This window comes from Vanessa atalanta, chromosome 14 (genome assembly GCF_905147765.1).
Source record: "Vanessa atalanta chromosome 14, ilVanAtal1.2, whole genome shotgun sequence".
Lineage (NCBI taxonomy): Eukaryota > Metazoa > Arthropoda > Insecta > Lepidoptera > Nymphalidae > Vanessa > Vanessa atalanta.
The window spans coordinates 5,828,107-5,850,038 of NC_061884.1; the positions used below are offsets into that span (position 1 = coordinate 5,828,107).

The window sequence follows — 21,932 nt, forward strand, 5'->3', positions numbered from 1 at the left end:
CATCTTTGTGTATTTATTTAGTATTCTTTGACATTGTTGAGTACCAAGGTACATAATGCTATCAACAATTTAGTACCTTGTAATTATTTATCATCTAATAAAACAATTTTATTAGTAAAGTGATAGTAGTTCTGAAATTTATGAATAATTATGAACTACAAAGGAAAATAAGTAAATTAAAAAAAAAATGCATACTATTTGTTATTTTAATATATAAGTAAAACTCCCCATAATTGTAATAATAGATTATTTTAATTTATATGTAAAGCTATGTACATCTGGCAATGTTTCTATAAACTAAATTAATATCTAAGTTTTATTTCTTTCTGGACTTGACGAAGTGGGTGCATCCTGATTTTCAGATTGTGAATTATTCGCATTTTCATTGTCTCCTCCATTTTCGCCTTCATTGTCAGATTGATCTAAAATATTTTTTTGATTTAATATTTTAATAATGATTTTTATTAAGCACAACTACTTTCACAAAGTAATACAATTTCAAGCATTAAATATTTATATGCTATGATGAAATAAATTTAGTATACCTTTTTTATCAGCAGGCATATCTTCAGTTCTATTAGCAACTTGGAAGTGATACTCAAGTTCATCAAAATCAAATACTTGATCTGTTGGCAACAGACATGGCAAGTATGCTGGAAAAGTTGGCTTACATGCTATTACTGAAAGATAATAGTAGTTAGTACATTATTTAAAAAAATATTGAAAAAAAATATTAATTATACTCATTTTTAAAATTTTATATGAATATACATATATATTTTAAAATGTTTACATTCAAAGCTCATAAATATACTATATGCTCACTATATCAACTTACATGGAAATACTTGATTGTCATCTGTGTTGAACAAATTGTGTGTCTCGCTGGTTTTGGCCAAAAATTTTGTTAATGCACGTTCAATATCTCGCTTTTGGTTAGCAGCTTTCTCTCTAATTGCTTCATACTCCGTCACTGGTTGTTTGTGTGTCTAATTCAATGAGAAAACAATTAAACCTTAGTAATTGTGTCTATTCTTATTAGTGACTAAATTCAATATTTATTATGTAAAATTATTGACTATGAAAAGACTTCATTTACTTGGGTTAAGACTTATAGCATATCATTCAATTTTTTGTGGATAACTTGACAGAATGACATTCTTTGAAAAGTGTAATTTGTTTTGTATGTTTTCAATTGGGTAATTATAAAATTATTGAAGTTATATATACTTACAGGTGTTCTAATATAAGCATGTGGATCAGGTAATGGTGGCAGATGAAATGGTATGTGAGGTGCTGGTTTAGCTTTTGACCCAGCAGACAACATGGCTGGTGTGCGTGGCACAGGTGCTTGCTGGGGAGGTTGAATTACATGCCTATTTGGACGGGCAGCATATTGCTCGATACCTTGAAGATTAATACCTACAAATTTATAAATATATTTAATGTTTCTACATTACTATTTTGTGTAATTAAGAAATATAATCAAATAATTTGTAATAGAAAAATATATAATGTAATTAGTTAAAAGGACATACCCATATTAATAATGGCCATCATGACATCGCCGATAACTGGTTCCACCCTTCCGGAGAGTTCACAATAGCCTTTCGCTGAATTACCAACTTCTGTTAAAACTGTAAACAAAATAAAACTTAACCAACTACTTATTTAAGGTATTTTGTTATAAAATGTTAAGGAAAAGTGTTCAACTTACAACATTGAACTATTTCTGTTAGTGTTTCTAAAGACATTTTATCCGTAGCATGAAAGCCAGTTTCTAGGAGAACCGTTGAGACAGCTATGTTTAATATTCTACGCCGTGCATCGCATGAACTTTCCACTTTCTCAGTATTCTCAGACATTTTGCTTAAGGTGACCAATTGAAGTCCAAAATGTTGTGAGTTAATATTGCTAACTTAGTTTGTAATGCTAATGTAATAAATATTTTTTCAATTAAAAGAAAAACAGTAATACAACAATGTTTAACGATTTCTGACACTAAATCATAAATATAAAATTAAGTTATTGCAATTTTGCAAACAATCTACAAACGCCGTTTGCTCTAAAATCGAAATCAGTATAATATTATAAGTACAGGTACACAAAACACGAATACAACACAAGTTATAAGTTATAACCAAGACCGACAGAACGACAGACAGTAGACACTAAACACAGATTATATAGATAATTCATAATGTCATAAGTAACTTTTGCAAGCCACAGATATTATATTACATTGATTATGATATATTGATATACATTGTGATTATATTTGATTGAAGTCTCGTTTTATAGGATTATAGTAGTATTTTATGGAAAGTAATTTATACCAAAAAGAAAAGGCAATAAAAGCAGTAGTTTTTAGTATTCAAACAATATACAAGTAGGTATGTTAATAAAAAAATATTTATATTTCTATATCCTGCATCAAAATATAGAAACACAATTCCTTAACGAGTATTAATGATTGATACATAAATGACAAAACCATAAGAGAACTTGGCTTTAATTAACTTTAAGAATTGTACATAATAAAGTATGACAATACATTTGACAAGATAATCGAATACTATAATTTCTTCATAAATTATACGTCAATGATACTTATTTTTTTAAATATAAGTTGCATATTATTCAATAAAAGACAAAGTAAAAAGTTAAGTATGTCTATGGAATTTATTGTAGATTTTTAGACTTACAGATTAGAATATATTTTTAATCGAGAAGTTGATTAGAAAATTGTAGTTTTTAATTAAATACTACATAGTATTGAAAATTTAGCAATAAATAATAATAATATTTTAAAAATTAGTTAAAATAAAAAAATTAAATGAATAATTTAAGATAATTAATTTAAATAATTCCTATGAGTTTGATCTGTATAGCTGTTGGGTTTATTATAATCAGAATCATGAATCCTATATAAATTCTCAAAACTCTCAATTATATTTAACAATATAAAAATTAGCAACAGCCTTCATTATTGCGGTTAACCGCCAATCATTTTTTTGATTTGCTTTATTTAATCGATTTACAAGTATCAGACTTAAAACATCGATTCTAACTATGACTCGAACTATGTGCGGCCTTCCCTAGTAAAATGAAGTGTTGTGATTTGTGAATGGATTTCTTGTTTCTTCTTCCGTATTATTTCTATCCAGTCTTAGAGAAATCTATTAGCTTACAATCCATATAATTTGACAGATTGTAGAATATTGTAAAGGTATATAAAAGAACGAATACAATAAGTATTCCATACTAGAATTAGACTATAATAATTGGAAAGACATTCAGTTTGGTAAGTACATTTCTTGACAATTGATTAATTTTAATCTGAATAAAAGTTTTATTCAATGACCATGTTAATACCACATATTTCTAGGACATTATTTTGGGAGTGGAACAGAACATAATTGACTGAGACAATGGTGAGAGTATACGCATTAGCAGTTCTATATAAGGGAGTGAATAGTGCTACAGTATTAAAGGCAGCATACGATTTACAAAGCTTCAGCTTCTTTCAGAGATCATCTGTTCAAGAATTTATGACATTTATAAGTAAAACTGTGGTAGAAAGAACACAGCCAGCATTTAGGCAAACTGTCAAAGAGGGAGAATATATGCTTCAAGTTTATGTAAGAGCTGACAACTTGGCAGGAGTATTAATATCAGATCAAGAATATCCAAACAGAGTGGCACACACACTAATAACAAAGTTTCTGGATGAATTTGCAGCTAAAGTGCCTCCTAATAATTGGCCTACAGCAAATGAAACTACAATAGATTTTCCTGTTTTGCCCCAATATTTGGCCAAATTCCAAAACCCGAAAGAAGCAGATGCCTTAACGAAGATACAGAATGATTTGGATGAAACTAAAATTATTCTCCATGATACTATTAAAGCAGTATTAGAAAGAGGTGAAAAGCTTGATGACTTGGTTGAAAAATCTGACAGTCTTACAATGCACAGTAAAGCATTTTATAAGACAGCACGAAAAACTAATAGCTGTTGTAACTTCTGAGTTATAATCCAAGCCAAGTATAAAATTATAGTAAATATTTTTCATGTATGGAAATATGAAGATTATTGTTACATGTTATCTCATGTGTGATAAGCTTTTGCTGTATAGTGTAATAATGTTATAAAATGTCTTAAAATTATTTAGCCTTACTTTAGTTTTTAAGGGTTCCATGTTTGAAATGTTCAAGACAATCAATAGAGGTAAATTATTTGTCATAGGTCTTAATTGGGAAAACACTAGTCCTGTTTTGAATCTTTACTCTTCATAATTTAATTACTGGTTTATTTGTTTTGAAGAGATATACCTATGTCATATTCCCTAATCATTGTTTTTAAAAAACATTTACTTAATCTTGAATATCTTGAAATATTTAAAAATGATAACTTAAATAAGTTCCATTTGATGATTTGTATATAAATAGTTTATTAGTTAAATGATCACAGATAAAAGAAAATGATCAAGTTTTTTTTTAAACATTTGTAGTATATTAATTGGGAGATTACAGATTTATGGAATTTTAAAAATGTTGATGAATATTTAGTAATGAAAAGTGTAAACTCTATAAAATGTAGTGAATATATTTATATGATTGGAAGAATTTACTCTAGTTCTCTCACTTAAATATACCATTTTGTATGTAGTAATGACAGCATTATGAATAATTAAAAAAAAGTAGTTTTATTAGAAAACTATTTATCTCCATCGTGTTGGATTTGAATTAGTTCAAAAGTTTATTAATCAAAACTAAACTTAAGATTTTGCTACCTCGGTTTTGTAATGGATTTTAAGATAGTCATGTGTATTCGTGAGAGGGATTAGTGAGAGTAGAGATAAAGGATAAATGGATCTTAACTCTAGTTCACAAGGTCAAATACGAGCTAAATAGCTGAGTTTTACTGATGCATCTCATACTCGGTGGTGAATGATTGCTTTGTAAGGAAATTTGCATGTGTCTACTAAAATATTGCCATAGCTGTGTGTGCAAAAAATAAAAAGCTTTATATTAACCAACTCATTATGAGTTAGAGGGTACCTCTTGTCCAGAAGTAAGAGTATGCTTTTGTTCAACATTACATATAATGTTAACCAAAAGGTCAAATAAAGTAAAAATAAAATGTATTAAATTTGGGATGTTATGGAAAGGTTCATCCCTTAAGTACTTTAAGTACTAAATTTATACTCTCAATTTACATCACTGCTAACATATACAACTATGGCATGGAACTAAGCCACAAAGCTAATTTGGATTTAAAATCTTTCTCAATAATAAAATACGAAAAGAGAAAAAAAGAAATATGCAGTCTGCCTTTTATAATTTTCGACATTCATTATTTTCATATGAATTGTTCATAGTGTAAAATTTATTGTTTATATTAGTTTTGTAAAATATATGTATTTGAAATGATGATTAAGGATTACAAAACAAGAAAAGAAGATTTTGTTATTTAAATTCTTCATTTTTTTTTAATTGTAATTACCTGTACTAGATGAAAGTATATTTTATTATGTTGAAGAATATTTTCATTATATATAGGAATATATAACACATAGAATAATGTCGAGACTTTAGTGATTATAGTATTTTTTTTATTAATATTTTAAGTTCACATTAGAAGTTGCTTATAAAAAATAATAATATAAATTATTTATATGTGTCTCATTGTAACAAGTAGAGCTTAATTTACGAAATAATGTTGTTTATTTTGTCTTAACATGCATCACAGATTTGATTCATTTGAATAGCTTCAATTTAGTAAAAATAAATCAAAATCATATAACTGAACAGAAAAATAGATTTTCCAAAGTTATACTATTAGACTAGAGGTGGGCTATGTCTATGATAGGGTTCTATAGTTTCCACTAAATGAGTATTATGTGTGTTGGTGACAGTACAGTGGTATTGCTTATGTATAGTGTTATGCACAAGTTATGTTAAACACTAGATTTCGTAGTTGTAGCATGGCTAGTAATCGTGTTGTATATTTGATGGGGTTAATCTATATATAACTTGTAAACAGAGACTGTGAACTTATTATAATTGTTTATATATAAAATATGTTTTTTTATTTAATACCCATTTTTTTTTTCATGAACATTAAATTCATGTTTGTTACATAAATAATTTAAACTCCATTCGAGTGGAACTGAGGAGTGCAGCGACATATATGTTACAAGCAGCCCATCTTAACTTTGTATTTATAAAACCGTTTTGGTGCTTCATAAGGCCGACGCAGTATAGTTTCATTAGCTAAAGATGAGAACCGATCCGTCTCCTTGTTTAGTATCTCCTACTTTAGTAACTTTAGTTTTTTGTATTTTAGAACTTCCAAGTTCTAGTATACAATCTATACTAATATTATAAAGAGGAAAAGTTTGTTGTTTGGTTGTAATGACAAGGCTCAAAAACTACTGGACCGATTTAAAAAAATCTTACATTATTCGATCGCAACATTATCCACGAGTAACATAGGCTAAATTTTATTTTGAAAAAATAGGGTACCGTAAGATATTTGAGTTTTTCGGATTCAAGGTGTAAAAAATTAACCAAGAAAGTTACTCATTTTGCGTACGCAGCCTAAATTGTAGATCTTATAAATATCTACAAAAAAGTCCGCGACACACTATACCTATCTATATCGAGTGAGGCACAACAACCATTTTTTTATTTAAAAATCGTGAGGAACGATGTTTTCCTTCACCGCCGAGCATGAGATGAATTATAAACACAAATTAAGCACATGAAAGTTCACTGGTGCTTGCCTGGGTTTGAACCCGATCATCATCATTAAATCATTGGTTAAGATGCACGTGTTCTAACCACTGAGTCATCTCGGCTCAGTGGAATTTTTTAATTGACCTGGGAATCATTATGCTAACAGTGTCTTTCCTGGGTAGGCTTTTTGCAGCGGTAACCGATATCCACGCGGGCGTAGCCGCGGGCGACCGCTATTAAACATAAAAATATAATAAGCTTTGAATTTTCAAAAAATATTCAATGTACACCTACAGATTCGGTCGATTTACTACTTAATTATATGTATAGAAAAAAATAAGTTTACAAAATCAAAAATCAAGTCATAATAAAAGATAATGAAAAATATATATATATATATATATTTTGTATCTTTACGGGTTATTTCGATTTCCGTTTGAGTTACGCAATCCTGTCACAGATCCGAAATCTACGCGGACGAAGTCGCGGGCAGAAGTATTAAATATAGGAAATTGTTTAACACGTATTTACAGAAGGTAATATTCCTATATAAGTAATATGTTACATTCGAGGTTAGAACTATTATAAATATTATCGAAAAAAGCACAACACAGCGTTGTTTCATTAAAACTGATCACATGGTAATGATTTACTCAAATCTTAATGTACATACTTGTATACAGTCATTAACTATTTTGTATTACTGTACTACCAGCACTATTATGTATGTCCGTCCGTTTGTCGCAAGCTATTAGCGCTTAGGGTCTAATCAGTGGGTAATTTGTAATCCTATCATCGATGTATAAGAAAATTTCAAGTCTCATACATTTATTTCCTTTCAGAATTTGCTAACAGAAAATGTAATATTTTTGTTAAAACAATGTAGGTATGTACTGAATATAATATTTACTTTCAGTGAAACAACATGAACGTTGTATGTAGTGGGTATTGTAGTACTCTTAATAATGTGATAAGATTATTTTTTCTATTGTTTGTAAAATAAATTCAGAAATATGTACAATTAAAAAAAGTTTATTTTTATTTGTATTTTTTTTTTTGCCAAAAATAACAAATAATTATAGTATTTTAAGCATTTTTATATTATATTATTTTATTTATTACATTTGTCTGTGTAATAGTCATAATGGACTACAGTAAATATTTCCTTCTTATTTTGTACCGTGACAGTCCAAAACCCTCTTCACGCGAACTCCCACTTGACTACGACTGGTTTCTTCATAACTTACACCCACTTGTATCATGTACGTCTTTTTAATAAAATGTTTTTAACGAGGAAAATAAAACACAGGTTGAAATAAAAATACATATATTACTTTTACATCAATATTAAATTACAGCCAACGTAACTATGTAGGTTACAATAATAAAAATATACCTATATAATTTCCATTGAAACAAATAAATAATAAAAACAAGGTATTTTTCTTATTAGTAAACCTAATTCTAAAAATTATCATTGACTATAAGAAGGTTGCAACTGCGGAATCCAGGTAACATTCTTTAAAACATTCCATCTACAAGCAAGGGAGAGCTCACTTATAGTAATAGTACTATTATGGAATTTACTCATTAATTCTATAATTAATTAGTAATGAGTAATAATATCGATGAAGTGTGTACGTGAGTAGTACTTCTTGGTTATAAATTTTTTTTTGAAATGTTAAACTTATATAATTTGTATATTTTATTGTATACATAATATTTAAATTTTATAGTCCGTTATTGTCTATTTTTAAAAGTGATTTGGAATACTTTCTACCCATTACATTATTTCGAAGTGTTCGCGCGCACAATCCATCGACATTTGTATAACCTAAATAGAAAAGAGAATGGTATTACATTATTATTGAATAATAGAACTTTTGCAGCTAACTTTTTTGGCATCAAGCAAAGAATAAGAAAATAGTGAGAACTTAAGCTTTGGAATAGACACCAGTGAGATTATAATAATAATTAGTATACTAAAATTTACAATGCAGTAAAACTGGAAGATTTATATTATTCACTTTTACTTAAAAGTAAAACTATACCATACCGCACTTTCAAATGATTCTGAATGTAAATAATAATGTCGTCGTGAAACAAATGCCATCGACTTAACTAGAGTTTACAGGCGTATAAACCTTTGGTTAATAAAAGTTTACGTTTCATTGTCTTTTTTATTATTCATTATTACTGTCATTATCAATTAACAACCAGGAAAGAGTAAAAGGTCTTAGGAATTCAGTAACGTTTTCGCTTGTACATACCGAAAATTACATAAATGGAAGTTTTTTACATGTTCACTGTGTACACAAAGTACTTTAAAACATTTCTGATTTAGTTTACATTTCGTCTCATTTAAAGGCGCGGCTATTATTTATATGCTCTTAATTTCTTTGATGTTATTTTTTTAAATACAATATAAAATCTCACTGGAAAGATAATAAAGTAACACATAATTAAGACTAAGTAAATATGTACAACATATAGTCAAAAAAATATAGAAAGACAGCCAACAACGGAAATATTTTAGAGATACATTGTAAGAAACAGAAAAAAGCAATTGTGCACAAATTGCATTTACATATAAATGCCCTTTAAATTATATCCCACTGAGGAACGATAACGTTTTATATTTCCTTTGCTACATAAATGTAATCGACACAATACATATTAAAAGAAAATAATCACACATTAAATTTATATGGTATTGTAAAACTTGCTTCATGTAACTTAAATTAAATTCTGAAATGTGAAAGTCTTTTCATAACTTAAAATGAGTTCTTCGTGTTTTCGGACATAAACTCTAATGATAAGAGACTTTGCTATAGTAATCATACAATATATCTCTTTCCGTCCAACACACTTGTTTACATCTATGCACTAATATTATATTTAAAATATGTTACAATGTTCCCACTTGTTATTTTTTTAAGTGTAAAATTTGACACTTAATGTGAAATAAAATTGTGTCAACGATTTGTTTTACAAAATAATGAGTACAATTTTATGTTGCAATAAAAGTTATTTTTGCCTTTGAAAAATCAGTCTTTATAGACAATAGTGAAAAATTAAATTGATAAGCAGCCTTTATTAAATGGTTAGAAAAGTTTAACTTGATTTGAAAAAATGGTAAAACATTGATCAGATACTATTATTAAATAAACAAAAATATATATTCAATTTTACACAGAACCATTTAAAGTAAATTAACGTTGTCAAATTATGAGACTCATTACTACTTTTACGCTAATAATAATAATAGGAAAATGTATTTTCTATATAAATTAAATAAAACCTAAAGAAGAAAGTTGTGATGAAAAAACTGGTATCAAAACAGTATATGTATCTAAGGTAAATAAAAATTAATTGATTTTACTATAGGAGAAAAAATTAATTTGCTTGATTCCGTCTTCTTCTTATTTAATTATTTATTTATTTCATTGCGTCGATTGAACCTACTCCACATTATATTTGACTACCTTGTTGATTTCATTGATCATTACGATATTTTGATATTCTTTACAAATTCGGTGAATTGCAAAATCAAGTCACAATATAACATAGCTTACTTGCGCTGTATTTAACTTATTAAAATAATAATTTATTATAGACTCTACGTAGATAACAATGTAACAGTAAATTAAAATTAATTTTATTCGTATAAATGCCTTTTCTTTTTAGCCAAACAAAACATGAAAAAATAATGTTAGACCGAAATACCCGAGAGACATTACACGGAGAGTAAGTCAGCATCTACTACAAACACTCATTGCCTCTACAGAAGTAAGAATACACAATACTTAGTCATCAATCCCAAAGCAAAAATAAACATGTTGCTATTCACAATTATGCATTCATGATTTTCCTTACAACTACTTATTTTTTATAAAAAGGCATCCATTGTCAAAACTTCATCATCATGATCGATACACAATTTGCAAATCAATTTAATAAACAAGAAACATCACTACATTACAATACAAGCAACAGAACGACCGATCGGCGAATATTCAAAAAGAAAATGGCCACACACAATCTACTGGAATCGGGTTTTGTACTAATTAAGGTTTGACGAGACACTACGATGTAAAGTATACAATTCTCACGTCGAGACCGAGTTCTATACTCGGCACTTCTCGATCGCGAAATACCGCCCATTGACTTAACTCCAAGCTTTGGTGTTCACTCCTAATTGGATAAAAATACTTACAAAAATCTTGAGGTCCACCGAGCCCGAATTTATTTTTTGTAAAAATCGACATCCAAATGTTTCGGTCGGTGGTTCATTTGTTGGGAACGTGTATCTTCTTGGATCTGAAGTCGTAGATTTTTCGGCAAAACAGTACTAATTCTGGGGAGACTGAGGGCGGCAGCTTGGTGTCGTTGGGCGCTAGCGCCGATGTGACCTCGCTCGCAGGCAGCGCCGGGACTATTGACGGCGCTATTATAATGCCCTCTTCGGCTGCTTTGAGCCGTTTCTTGTATCTAAAAAAATTCCACAAAATATTATTGTTGACAATTTTAAGGCTTATAAACTTGCATTTTTGATTATTATTTGAAATTTGACGTTTACAAGTTGTAAACGAAGGTGGCGGAATTGACTCCCATAAGACACTCACCGACAGTACTCATTGAAGGTGAGCACATAGCACTTGTCCTCGATGCAAGCGACGGAGTTGGCATCGCGGTGGCGGGATGCGAACACCTCGTCGGGCGCGTCGGCCGCCTGCCGCCCGCGCTCCGTGTGTTCCGGCCGATAGTACCACACCAAGGACACCATCATTTCGCCTGAAACATGCAACGAATACATTTTGTATTGTTAGTCGAGTTGATATAATGTTATTAAAGATAGATTTAAAAATATAGTATTAAAAATCGGAAAGCTATTTAAATTATAATTTTGAGCAATTACTTTCAATCTGCTAAGGTAAACTATTTTGTCATATTATTTATACTAATATTGTAAATGTGAAAGTAACCGAACTTGATAAAATTTGGCATGAAGCGAGCTCGAACTCCAAAGAAGGACATAGACATCGGACGGACGGTATCATCTATAAAGTGCGAAAACTAGTATATATTATAGTATAGTTACCGTCATCGGGGTTCTCCCACAAGCTGGCTATCCGCGCGACGAAGGGCTGTGCGCGCGCCTGCGACGCTCGCAGCAGCACGCAGTCGCCGCGCGCCACGCGGTCGCCGCTGGCGTGCGACATGCGCGGCCAGCACCGCGCTGTGCGGTCCAGGCGGGAATCGTTCTGAGAAGGCAACCATGACAGAATGTTGGAGTAGCGTTCGATTGTGTGTTTCACAGGGTAGGGTTCTCATAAAAAATCCTATCATTAAATCTCGCTATCAAATATATATTTTTTCTCGTGTTTTTTTTTTTAATTATATACCATTTTTTATTTATTATCTATTAAAGGATTGTTATCTCAAAATTAAGGCAAGACATTATTTATACGAATTTTATGAATGAGGAGAGAGAAATGGATCGAGCTGTGGGACCCAGAAGAGATTTCTTTCTACTAAGCATGCTTTAAAAATTGGTGTAGCCTTAAATATTACATAAATAATACTTACATTGAGGTAGACTTTAGAAAGGTAGTTTTCGCCGTCCCAGTTCCACCCATTGCTCCACCGTGGCGGCGCCCGGGGTTGCAAGTCAGGCGGAGCTAAAGGAGCCGTCACTCGTCGCATACGTCGCCCTCCACTTCTTCTTCGTCTGGTCTTCCTAATACTAGGAACCGGTGACGAACAAGCATCTTCTACAACTAATGAAGCTTCATCTGTCTTGATAACTGTCTTTTTTGAAACAAGTAACTTGACCACCTTCTCGACATTTTTACTTTTAGCATCTCCGCTAACTTTTTCGCTTGTTAACTTACAACGCTTCGTTGAAGTAATTTCTTTTTCTTTATTATTTTCGAGGTCTGTTTGCTCGACATCATTTACTTTTGATTCAGATTCCAATGATTTTGTAACTTGTTTCTTTGACGCTAGCAACTTAACTAACGTCTCAACGTTTTTGCTTTTATATTCTCCATTAGTTTTATCTATGCCCAGTTTGCATCTTTTAGATAGTGCTTTATCTAAAACTATATTATCACCAGGCTTATCACACGAATTGGAGTCTAGTAGCGGACTTTCTTCTGAACTCTTTTCTGGTTTTTGAGATTCATCCATATTTTCAGTATTTTCCAATTTATTAGTCACGATCTTGGCTTTTGTACATTTCGTAGATTTTATTGGTTTTGTAATGTCAAAAGGAATATTGTTTTCTATTATATTATTAGCACATTTAATACTTTCTTTATATTCACAATTGTCCTTGATATCAGCATTTTTCTTAGTATCGTTTTCAACCGAAAGATTTGAAATAGATTTTTCTATATTTGTTTCACTTTTCAATAGCACTTCATGGTTTTGGTCCTCTTTTATATTTAAAGCTTCGGTGGGTGTTGATAATACTGACTTCAAGTTGTGCGTAACTTTGCAATCTACCTTGTCAATTTTACAAGAATTTCTATAAGCTAATTTTTTTTCTACAAGTTGACTTACTGCCGCAATGGTTTTCGATCGTACGCCATTTACAGGAACATTATTTTCTACGATGTTGTTATTTATATTTAGCGTTTTCTTTATATTGCTTTGGGAAATGTTTTCATTCGGTGCTAGAAAAAGTTCAGCAGGATTTAACTTTGTATCTGGTGTATATCCTTTGGCATCTGGCCTATCGATGCTATTTTTCTTTATTAAATTGTCGAGTAGAAGAGCACTTTTAGTTTTAGGTTTCATACATAAAACATTATCAGGAACTGCTGCTATATTCATTAGACGCGGGTCGTCATTATTGACCGCCTCAAGTAAAGTTTTTTTAGCTTTTGGCTCCGTAAGAGCTAATTCTGATTTTCTTTTGTGTGCTTTCTTGTCACCAGATGATGTTTTCGGTGTTCTTTTATTACAATTCAATTTCTTTTTTGGTTCCTTCGTTATAGTTTCAGTTCGTGTAACATGTGTATGTTCACCAGAAACTTTTCTCCGTTTTTGTAACTTTACATGCTCCCCGATTCCATTTGTTTTACAAGCGTCCTCGAGTTGTACGTCTTTCATTTCTATTTCCAACTTTGGTTTTGAATATCTCCGTTTAACGGCTTTCGCGGATTCCGTAACGTCAACCGCGTCTGTTAAGGCTGTTGTGCAATTGTGCTCTCTAAGAGCTTGCGTGTCGGTTTTTCTCGAGGTTGCGTAGGTAGGACCTTCATTTTCTTTTTTAACATCAACCAACGGTGTCGATCTTTCGTCGGATGATGAAAGATCAATAGGCACGCAAATAGGAGGTGATATGGCGAGAACATCATCATCTGCATCATTGTGATTAATAGCAGGCGGTTGTGGAACCGAAATTAACAGTCCTGTGTCGTCACCTGCGAGTGAACGTCTAGCCATGGCTTTGCCGAGTCGAGCTCGTCGAGGTGCTGCGGGCGGTGGTTGCGGGGCGCACGCTCCCCTTGCCGGAGAAGGTGGTCCTACAGCTTCAGTTGGACCCGGGATGTCAGCGTTTAGTCGAAGATTGTCCCGTACGTCGTACATTTCTCGCTTAGGGGAAGCACCACCAATGGTTGGTACTGGGCACGGGTGTGGAGCGTCGGCTGCTGTAGGTGGCTCAGGTGGCTCTGGCTCTAAAGGTGGATCCTAAAAAAATATGTTTAATTAAATATTGCAATGTTCATAAACCTATTTTTTTATTTAAATTAATTATTTAACAGTTATATTTATAAAAACGTAATTTATATTATAAGAAAAAATGTTTGTTTATTGTTTCACTGATTTAAATAATGTGCGTATTTGCTATTTTAAACCAACGGGGGAGGTTTATTTCTAATTATGTTTAATCTCACAAAGGTAACTGATTAGTGGCCGCTTTATTATATCTCACCTTCCCGCTGCCGTGATTGTCGGCGGCAGAGTCGAGTACGCACGCCCGCACCTTCGGTCGGAAGGCGCCCCCGGGCGGCGCGAGGGTTGAAGGTACGTCCGCTGGGCCGCCACCGGTAGGGGCTTTACCAGTAGCGGGCCCAATAAGGACGTTTTTTGGACACGCGTTTAATGGGCACGGGCATCCTCGGTATTCTGTAAAGAAGACGCGATGGAGTTAATTATTTGTCACTTTAAATATTTTAAATGAACAGCATTATTCGTTAAAAAGGGTATTCAATTAGCTCCATACATCGACATAGAGGTTTACGAAATCATTATATTGACAAGTTAATTTTATTACGTCAGACACTAACCTACGTAGGGTATCCTTTGAGGTGAATGTTGATAGCATGGTGGCGTTCCATAATACTGCGGTGGAGGGTATGGCTCACTTGCTACGCTTACCATCTGGAATAATATAACATACAAAATGAGTGTTAAATTCATTAGAAACAGAATACATATTTTGTTACAAAATTGAATTTAGCTTTAACCTGTGCATCAGGTTGTGGAGGTCCCATATGATAGGGGCCTGGCGGTCGGTAATACCGCCCGTAGCACAGCTCCGCTGGGTAGTACGGAGGCCCGTACTGCTGCAGTACCTGATTACAAATATATTGGTAAGATAATACGTACTGTCAAATTGTATAAAAAAAAAAAATACTTAAAAATTACAAATATTGATTTTAGACTGTCAATTAGATTACGTCTACGGTTAAATTACGGACAAGGTAATGTGTGTGCTAATAAAAATAGCGACTGCTATTTGCACATTATCACTATTACATTACTTTTATATCTAGGTGATAAATATATTCATATATTTTCATTTAACAATGAATATGTTTTATTATACATATAGTAATAGCATAAAAATGTTACGTTGAATACTCACAGGTGGATGGGGGGCATGGTAATGTGGTGGGGGGTGATATCTTGCAAGCGCTCGCTCTGCGTCTGCGCTGGTTTCTTTAATCAGCGGCCCTGCCGGCTGATAATATCCTGCGGCAATATATTAACTTTAATTTAAACACAATTCTATCTTTTTTATTTTAATATGAAAACAAAAAATTCAAATTAAGTATTATAATTAAATTATATTGTTTGTTTTTATGACTCTACAGTGATGTATATTGTATACGTCAGTACCGAGAAATCGGTACATACAATACGAACATCATAAAAAGTTGTTTTTACACGGTTCACCAAGAATAGTCCTTATTAACATCTTTATTATATATATATATCTTATGTTAATGTATGACTAATTAACTATTTTTTTGTTAAGTATTTGTTTAATAGGTATTTAAACATAGAGCTAGCGGTAAACACTAATTGCGGTAAGTACGGACGGATAGATCGGTTGGACTTTGAATGATTAATTAAGTTTTCTAATATTATAAATATATATAATTTGATAAAATTTTATATTAAAGAATACCGTGATTTAAAATAAGTGTTTTAGGAGTTTTAATTATACGAGTGTTCGTCTGAAAGTCGAATTAAAGTATTCAAAAGCCGGATTCGGTTATTCTTCGGTTGACAAACAGGAAAAAGTCACTGTTTTGTTTTGTCAATTTATATATAGAAGGTATTCCAGAGATCGTACTCCGCGGTGAAAGAAAAGTAAGCAAACTAAAGTTACGTTTTTGATATAAAAATATAATGTATACTTAAGTTGTTTACATTTCTTACAGCATTAAGATTTCGAATCCATCTCTTTAGTGAGAGAGATGAACTCTCTGGAAATAAATCTATATTTGGGTTCCAATTTCATAATTGGAACCCAAATATAGATAAACCTTATTGCCACCACTAATAATGCTGGTTTATTTCAGAGAATCGGAATTTTAAGTCAATAGTGTAATTTTAAGGTGTGTTCTCCTCTCGAGAAGGATTTACCGACATATCAAGGTTTCCTCACGATGTTTTTCTTCACCGCTGAGCAAGAGATGAATTATATTATCAACAAAATACATTAACTTTAAAACGGCACTTTCCTGGCTTTAAATCCATTGTCTTCAGTTCATATTCACATATTTTAGCCACTGAAACATCTCGGTTCGCTATTGCATTCAGCTAAAACGTCTATTTCCGACAGGTATTGGATAAATATCTCGCATAAAAATACAGAAGTCCAATTAAAGATGGTCTATTTTTAAAAGCTCATTACTTTTTTAAAGAGCAAGGTATATTGTGTACTAAATCAATCAATTAGCGTTAAGTCCGCCGTGCGTTTCAATACGTTATCTTTAGCCTTATCTATTCAATAGGGCAATTTATTGCTCGGAGCTAGCCTATCTAGCGTTAATTCATGCTAATTGACCCGGCATATGCTGACAGTCACTCGTTATATGAAATATAATGTCCACTCCATATTCGTAATAAACCCAACCAATGACAATTACATATGCATAAACGTACGTGGTCTTAATACATAATAAACGATGGACAAGATGCACAAAAATATTTTAAAAATGCACAGAGACTAAAATATATAATGTCCGTAGCCATTTTAGAGAAAAAAATAATTAAATAATTTGTTAAAATAATAATGTAGTTTTATTAAAAGGATCCATTTATTAGCATTCATTGGTATTCAACTTTCTGTTGAACCTTCTTTGTTAATTTTCCTCTCAGTAACTCATAGGTTAATTGGAAGAGATCCCTTACTAGGATACCTAAGTCTTTGCACGTACTCTTTCATTAACTTAGTTTAGTACAGAAACTATATTTTATGTTCATATCTTATTTATGCACAATAGGGAGATTAACAACTAATTTAGTTACTTCTAGTGTATCTAAGAAGTTAGGCGACTCAGTAGTCCATCTAATATTAAGTGGTCACAAATTCACAATAGGATTATGTTGACAATTTTTTATACTTTGATTAAGTCTTGTATCGGCCCTGCTGTACTTGTGGGATTTAAGGTTATATGTATTTTGTACCAGTTCGTTCAAATCAGAACACCGCTATATAAAGTATTGCTGTTGGTATAAAACCGATGAGTAGATGGTTTAGACCTAGACGAGCCAGACCGAGGTCTAATATTGGTAAAATATATTTTTATGTTTTAAAAAATTGCATGACATACAAATAGCTTTAGCTACAGTTATAATTCACCATGTTCCATGCAACCAGGTAGGCTAGCTACCTACCGACCCATCTTATATTCAGTGCGCATGTCATAGAAACACAAATCCAATGTTTATTGTTGTACAAGCAATTTAATTGTATGTTATTTTGGTAAGCACACGTATACGCTATTCAAATCATAAAAGCTTCTAATACATTTAGATAAACTTTATTACATTACCCTCCTACATTAAACATGTAAATATCAACATTAGTGTTAAAAAACACATTGTTCACGTTCAGATCACAAAACAGTAACCTCTCTGAAATTCTATACACAATATGAGCCTTATGTCAAAGTGAGCACGCTGAATGTTTTGCGGTTACTTGACATCATCATATTGATTGGTTTTCCTTGTTATGTCAGATTTAAGTAAACATGGACTGCATCGATATTTATTAATTGCCCCATTCAGTAAATATGCCAAGATAATGTATGTATTCATGAATATTAATGAAAACATTTACGCCTCAATTGATATTATAATACCTATAACGATTTTAGTTTTAGTGTTATTTGATTCAGATTGTGAAATATTAGATTGTTACATGTTTGGGTCAAATGTACGAAAACGTTTATGATACATTCATTGGAACATCTTTAGGGAAAATAAATTAAAATATATATTATAATATACGCATCATAATTTTAGTCGCACTTCTTATGTCTTTTCATTAATATCAATTTTTTTTTTTTTTTTTAATTTAATTGTTGCTTTATTATTACATATGTAGATGATGCGTTATATCAGCGAAATATTTACATTAGATTTTATCTCGCTTTCGCGGCTGTTTGTTTGTCAACTCAGCATAAATTTTGCAATCGATATTGAGCTAAATTCGCCAGTTACTTTAAAAATTTAAACATAGCAGAAATGAATATTAATGCAACATTATCTTGATTTTTTTACGTAATGAAAATAAAAACCGTCACAAAGCTGATGTTCAGATGATAAGTACTATAATATTATTTATAACAGTTTGCGCAAATACTGTGTACTTCAATAATCATATCTATGGTCTGTTTAGTTAAATACAAAAAAAACAATTTTCAAAAAGTTTTTACGTAAGTGTGACGATGTCGGATGCGGTATCCCACATCCGTTAGGCGCAACGAACGTTCTATAACACCGTATGGTGGTCAAAATGTAAACAACGCTTCAAGGACTAATTAAACTAACAGGCCTTCAGCGTTTTTGTAAAGAAAGAAGTCAGTTGGATGAATTAGTTATTTTCGAATATTACCACATTGGGACGACTAAAAAACAAATAACAATAAATGTCCCCAACCAGACAACCAAATTCAAAAACGAACATACAAATATATTTCATGTATGAATGTGAACCTTTTTTATTTATTTAAATATTGAAAAATATAGTACTGTTTATAAGTTTTTGAGAAAGAGTGTATTAACTGAATAACACTTCCTAATTAAAAAATAATAATAAGTGAACTCATAAATAAAAAATTCTTAAAATAAACTCATCAAATCGCGTTGATCCAACAGTAGTGATTTTGCGTCAAATCCATAACAATGTTATTTATATCTTCAATAACATTGATCAATTTATTAGAAACAGTTACAAATATTCTAGTAGCAAGAAGTAAATATAAACTCATAACATCATGTTTCCGACTCCGCAAGGTCAACGCGCACTTCCTGGGACATACTCTACACTTTTATAATAAACAAATAATTTTGTTTGTTACTTAATGAAATAATTTCAACAGTGTTATAATTCTATTAATATCATGATTTGTCGTTCAATACTTACAGGATAAGTTTATTTGTAAATAATGAATATGTTTAATTATTTATGAAGACTAGTTACTTAACGGTTATTTGCGGTGGAAGTCACATTCGGAATTAATAATAAGTTTTACATTTAATTAATTGGTTCTACTTAAAATCAACAATACAAATTCTTTTTGTTACATAGTATATATTGATTTTATTAAGTGTTTAGAATATATGATTCCTTTAATCGAAATTCGTAATTGCTGTGGTATTCCACATCCGTTTGATACGTGACCTCTTTATCATGGAAAATGTTCCGATAACATTATTGCAACAGAATAATAAAATAAATGATGTTGATAAGAGTGCGTTAAAAGTTTTCACATTTAATGTATGTTTTTGGATCTAATATTAATTTAAAACGGCTACTCAATGTATGAGGTTTGGCAAAGTCAGCTATTTCTAAATGTGAAAGTGATAGGTACTTATTTTAATTACTGAGATGTACAAGACTTATCAACAAAAACACCAGAAGAATAACCTCAAGGGTTTGCATACTTCTACACGTGGAACAAAAATCTCATTTTTTTCAAAAATTAAATCTACATTGACGCACTTTGAATATTAGATAGGAACATTTTTACTTCCAAAACTCAATTACAAAATTTAAATATTTAACTCATCTGTACAACGTAAGAAAAAACTCTTTGAATTTTCTCATCAAGGATATTCTAAAGCTTCTTTCATATACGCTGCAAAGTAGAGCACTGTAGCGGGTCACGCTTTAAAACTTCTTTCATGGAAAAGCCTTCGTCTACGGGTCGTTAATAAGCTATTACTAAATCCTTTTCAACAACTTTTAATAGCATATGAGCAATTATTTTTTATTGCTAAGTAATGTTATAAATACGAAATTAAGTTATGTATGTTTTTAACACTTTCCCGCCGTAACTACTCAAGCGATCTTCATGAAACGTTGACACACCCCCCAGGCGGAAACTAATAATAATAAAAAGTGAATAAGACAATGTTTTTTACTGATTTATGGAATGCTATAATTAATTATTAATAAACCTTTCAGAGGCGAACCCCTGATCGTTAGTTGATTGTTTCATTCTAATAATGATACGTTTGCCACTTGCGGGGGGTAATTTAGCGGTTGTTAACATTTTCGAATACGCAAATTATCGTATAAAAAATCCGCTTATTTAACACAAAATATTAATAGAAAAATTACTAAAAAACTGTATATATTCTATTAAAAATTTGAATTGCGACCAATCTATTTTCCTTCGTAAAATCGTAAAGCGTGACAAAGACAATAAAAAAACACTATTCTTGCAATAGACATTACAATTTGTAGTCTGTGAAAGTTTTTTTTAAGTTTGGTTTTTGTAATGGATATAAAAAAAAATATTGACAAAAGACCTACTTAAGTACGCAACGGTAAGTAGTTTGGGTTGTTACAAATATCTTATTTTCTTGCTACGATCTATGGTTGTAAAATGTTGAGTGTTAGTATTTTCGAAAAAAAAATAGGTAAGAGTACCTAGTATTTTAAAAGATATATAAATTTAGTATATATACGCAAAATAAGTACGGCATAACTTGTAATTTGTTAATATATCTGTCTACCGCTTATTATATTCACTTAAAAATGTTATTTGCATTCATAAACTTACATTTACTTTATTAATGATGTATAAATTTTTAGCTAATTTGTTAAAGTAATTTAAATAGCATGTTCTTATCAAAGTTGAAGATTATATTTATTAATATTTTAAAAATACTTAATTTTTTTTATTAAAAACGGATAGAACTTTGTGCTTGGCAGTTACATAAGTTTTAAAACTGTTTTATCGTACGCCTTGCTACATCATGTTCGATTCATAGATGACATTTCACGCACGTTAACCAAAGACCGCATAAAAGTTTAACATATAATTTTATATGTATAAAGTTCATTACTATGTATTTAGTCCAACTAGATTTATCCACAATTTATGTACGTTTTAAAAAAGGTCAGTTGCTATAATAAATCTTTAAGTTCAAAAGGTAAACTATTTAAAGACACATTAGATATGCAACTTTATGTTAAATACGGTAAAGGTGAATTATACTGTAGTTAAAAAATAAACATTTGGTTTGTATGTAACCATAATTTTGAATAACATCCAGATTTGGTGTGTTAAGTGCTAACTATGGCAACACATCTCATATTTGAAGTGTAAACAATATCGAGGCACAATTAAGGCGTACTGCTAACCAATCAACAGCTTTTTAACGGATACATTCTTAAATTTTACCCAATTAAGGGTAATGTTTTAAAG

General features: G+C 31.0%; 3 protein-coding genes across 4 annotated transcripts in view; 1 reads left to right on the forward strand and 2 right to left on the reverse strand.

Annotated features, from left to right (window-relative positions):
• Positions 1-230: 230 nt before the first annotated feature.
• On the reverse strand, positions 231-2,162 carry LOC125068738 (transcription initiation factor TFIID subunit 8). The gene is made up of 6 exons (XM_047678038.1): positions 1,718-2,162; positions 1,539-1,637; positions 1,235-1,422; positions 839-989; positions 546-680; positions 231-422 (listed from the first exon to the last, which is right to left on the reverse strand). The coding sequence occupies exons 1-6, from the start codon at positions 1,863-1,865 to the stop codon at positions 310-312; spliced, it is 834 nt and encodes a 277-aa protein (XP_047533994.1). The 5' UTR covers positions 1,866-2,162; the 3' UTR covers positions 231-309.
• A 945-nt stretch (positions 2,163-3,107) lies between these two features.
• Positions 3,108-6,082, forward strand: LOC125068865 (synaptobrevin homolog YKT6). The gene is made up of 2 exons (XM_047678212.1): positions 3,108-3,304; positions 3,389-6,082. The coding sequence occupies exon 2, from the start codon at positions 3,432-3,434 to the stop codon at positions 4,026-4,028; it is 597 nt and encodes a 198-aa protein (XP_047534168.1). The 5' UTR covers positions 3,108-3,304; positions 3,389-3,431; the 3' UTR covers positions 4,029-6,082.
• A 2,064-nt stretch (positions 6,083-8,146) lies between these two features.
• LOC125068941 overlaps positions 8,147-21,932 on the reverse strand; it is a 191,329-nt gene continuing 177,543 nt past the window's right edge. For both annotated transcript variants that reach the window (XM_047678332.1, XM_047678331.1), the window contains 8 exons: positions 15,623-15,729; positions 15,222-15,329; positions 15,042-15,135; positions 14,687-14,880; positions 12,331-14,442; positions 11,843-12,005; positions 11,367-11,535; positions 8,147-11,232 (listed from right to left, as the gene is read on the reverse strand). In XM_047678332.1, coding sequence (XP_047534288.1) covers positions 11,031-11,232; positions 11,367-11,535; positions 11,843-12,005; positions 12,331-14,442; positions 14,687-14,880; positions 15,042-15,135; positions 15,222-15,329; positions 15,623-15,729 — 3,149 coding nt within the window. In that variant the 3' untranslated portion in view covers positions 8,147-11,030. The remainder of the gene's footprint in view (positions 11,233-11,366; positions 11,536-11,842; positions 12,006-12,330; positions 14,443-14,686; positions 14,881-15,041; positions 15,136-15,221; positions 15,330-15,622; positions 15,730-21,932) is intronic.

Bases quoted from the DNA above. Each gene is read 5' to 3' on its own strand.
- LOC125068738 (XM_047678038.1), bottom strand. From the start codon at position 1,865: ATGTCTGAGAATACTGAGAAAGTGGAAAGTTCATGCGATGCACGGCGT. The intron at 1,638-1,717 runs GTAAGTTGAACA...TTTTGTTTACAG, and splicing joins AACAGAAATAGTTCAATGTT to TTTTAACAGAAGTTGGTAAT. The intron at 1,423-1,538 runs GTATGTCCTTTT...ATAAATTTGTAG, and splicing joins GATGGCCATTATTAATATGG to GTATTAATCTTCAAGGTATC.
- LOC125068865 (XM_047678212.1), top strand. From the start codon at position 3,432: ATGGTGAGAGTATACGCATTAGCAGTTCTATATAAGGGAGTGAATAGT.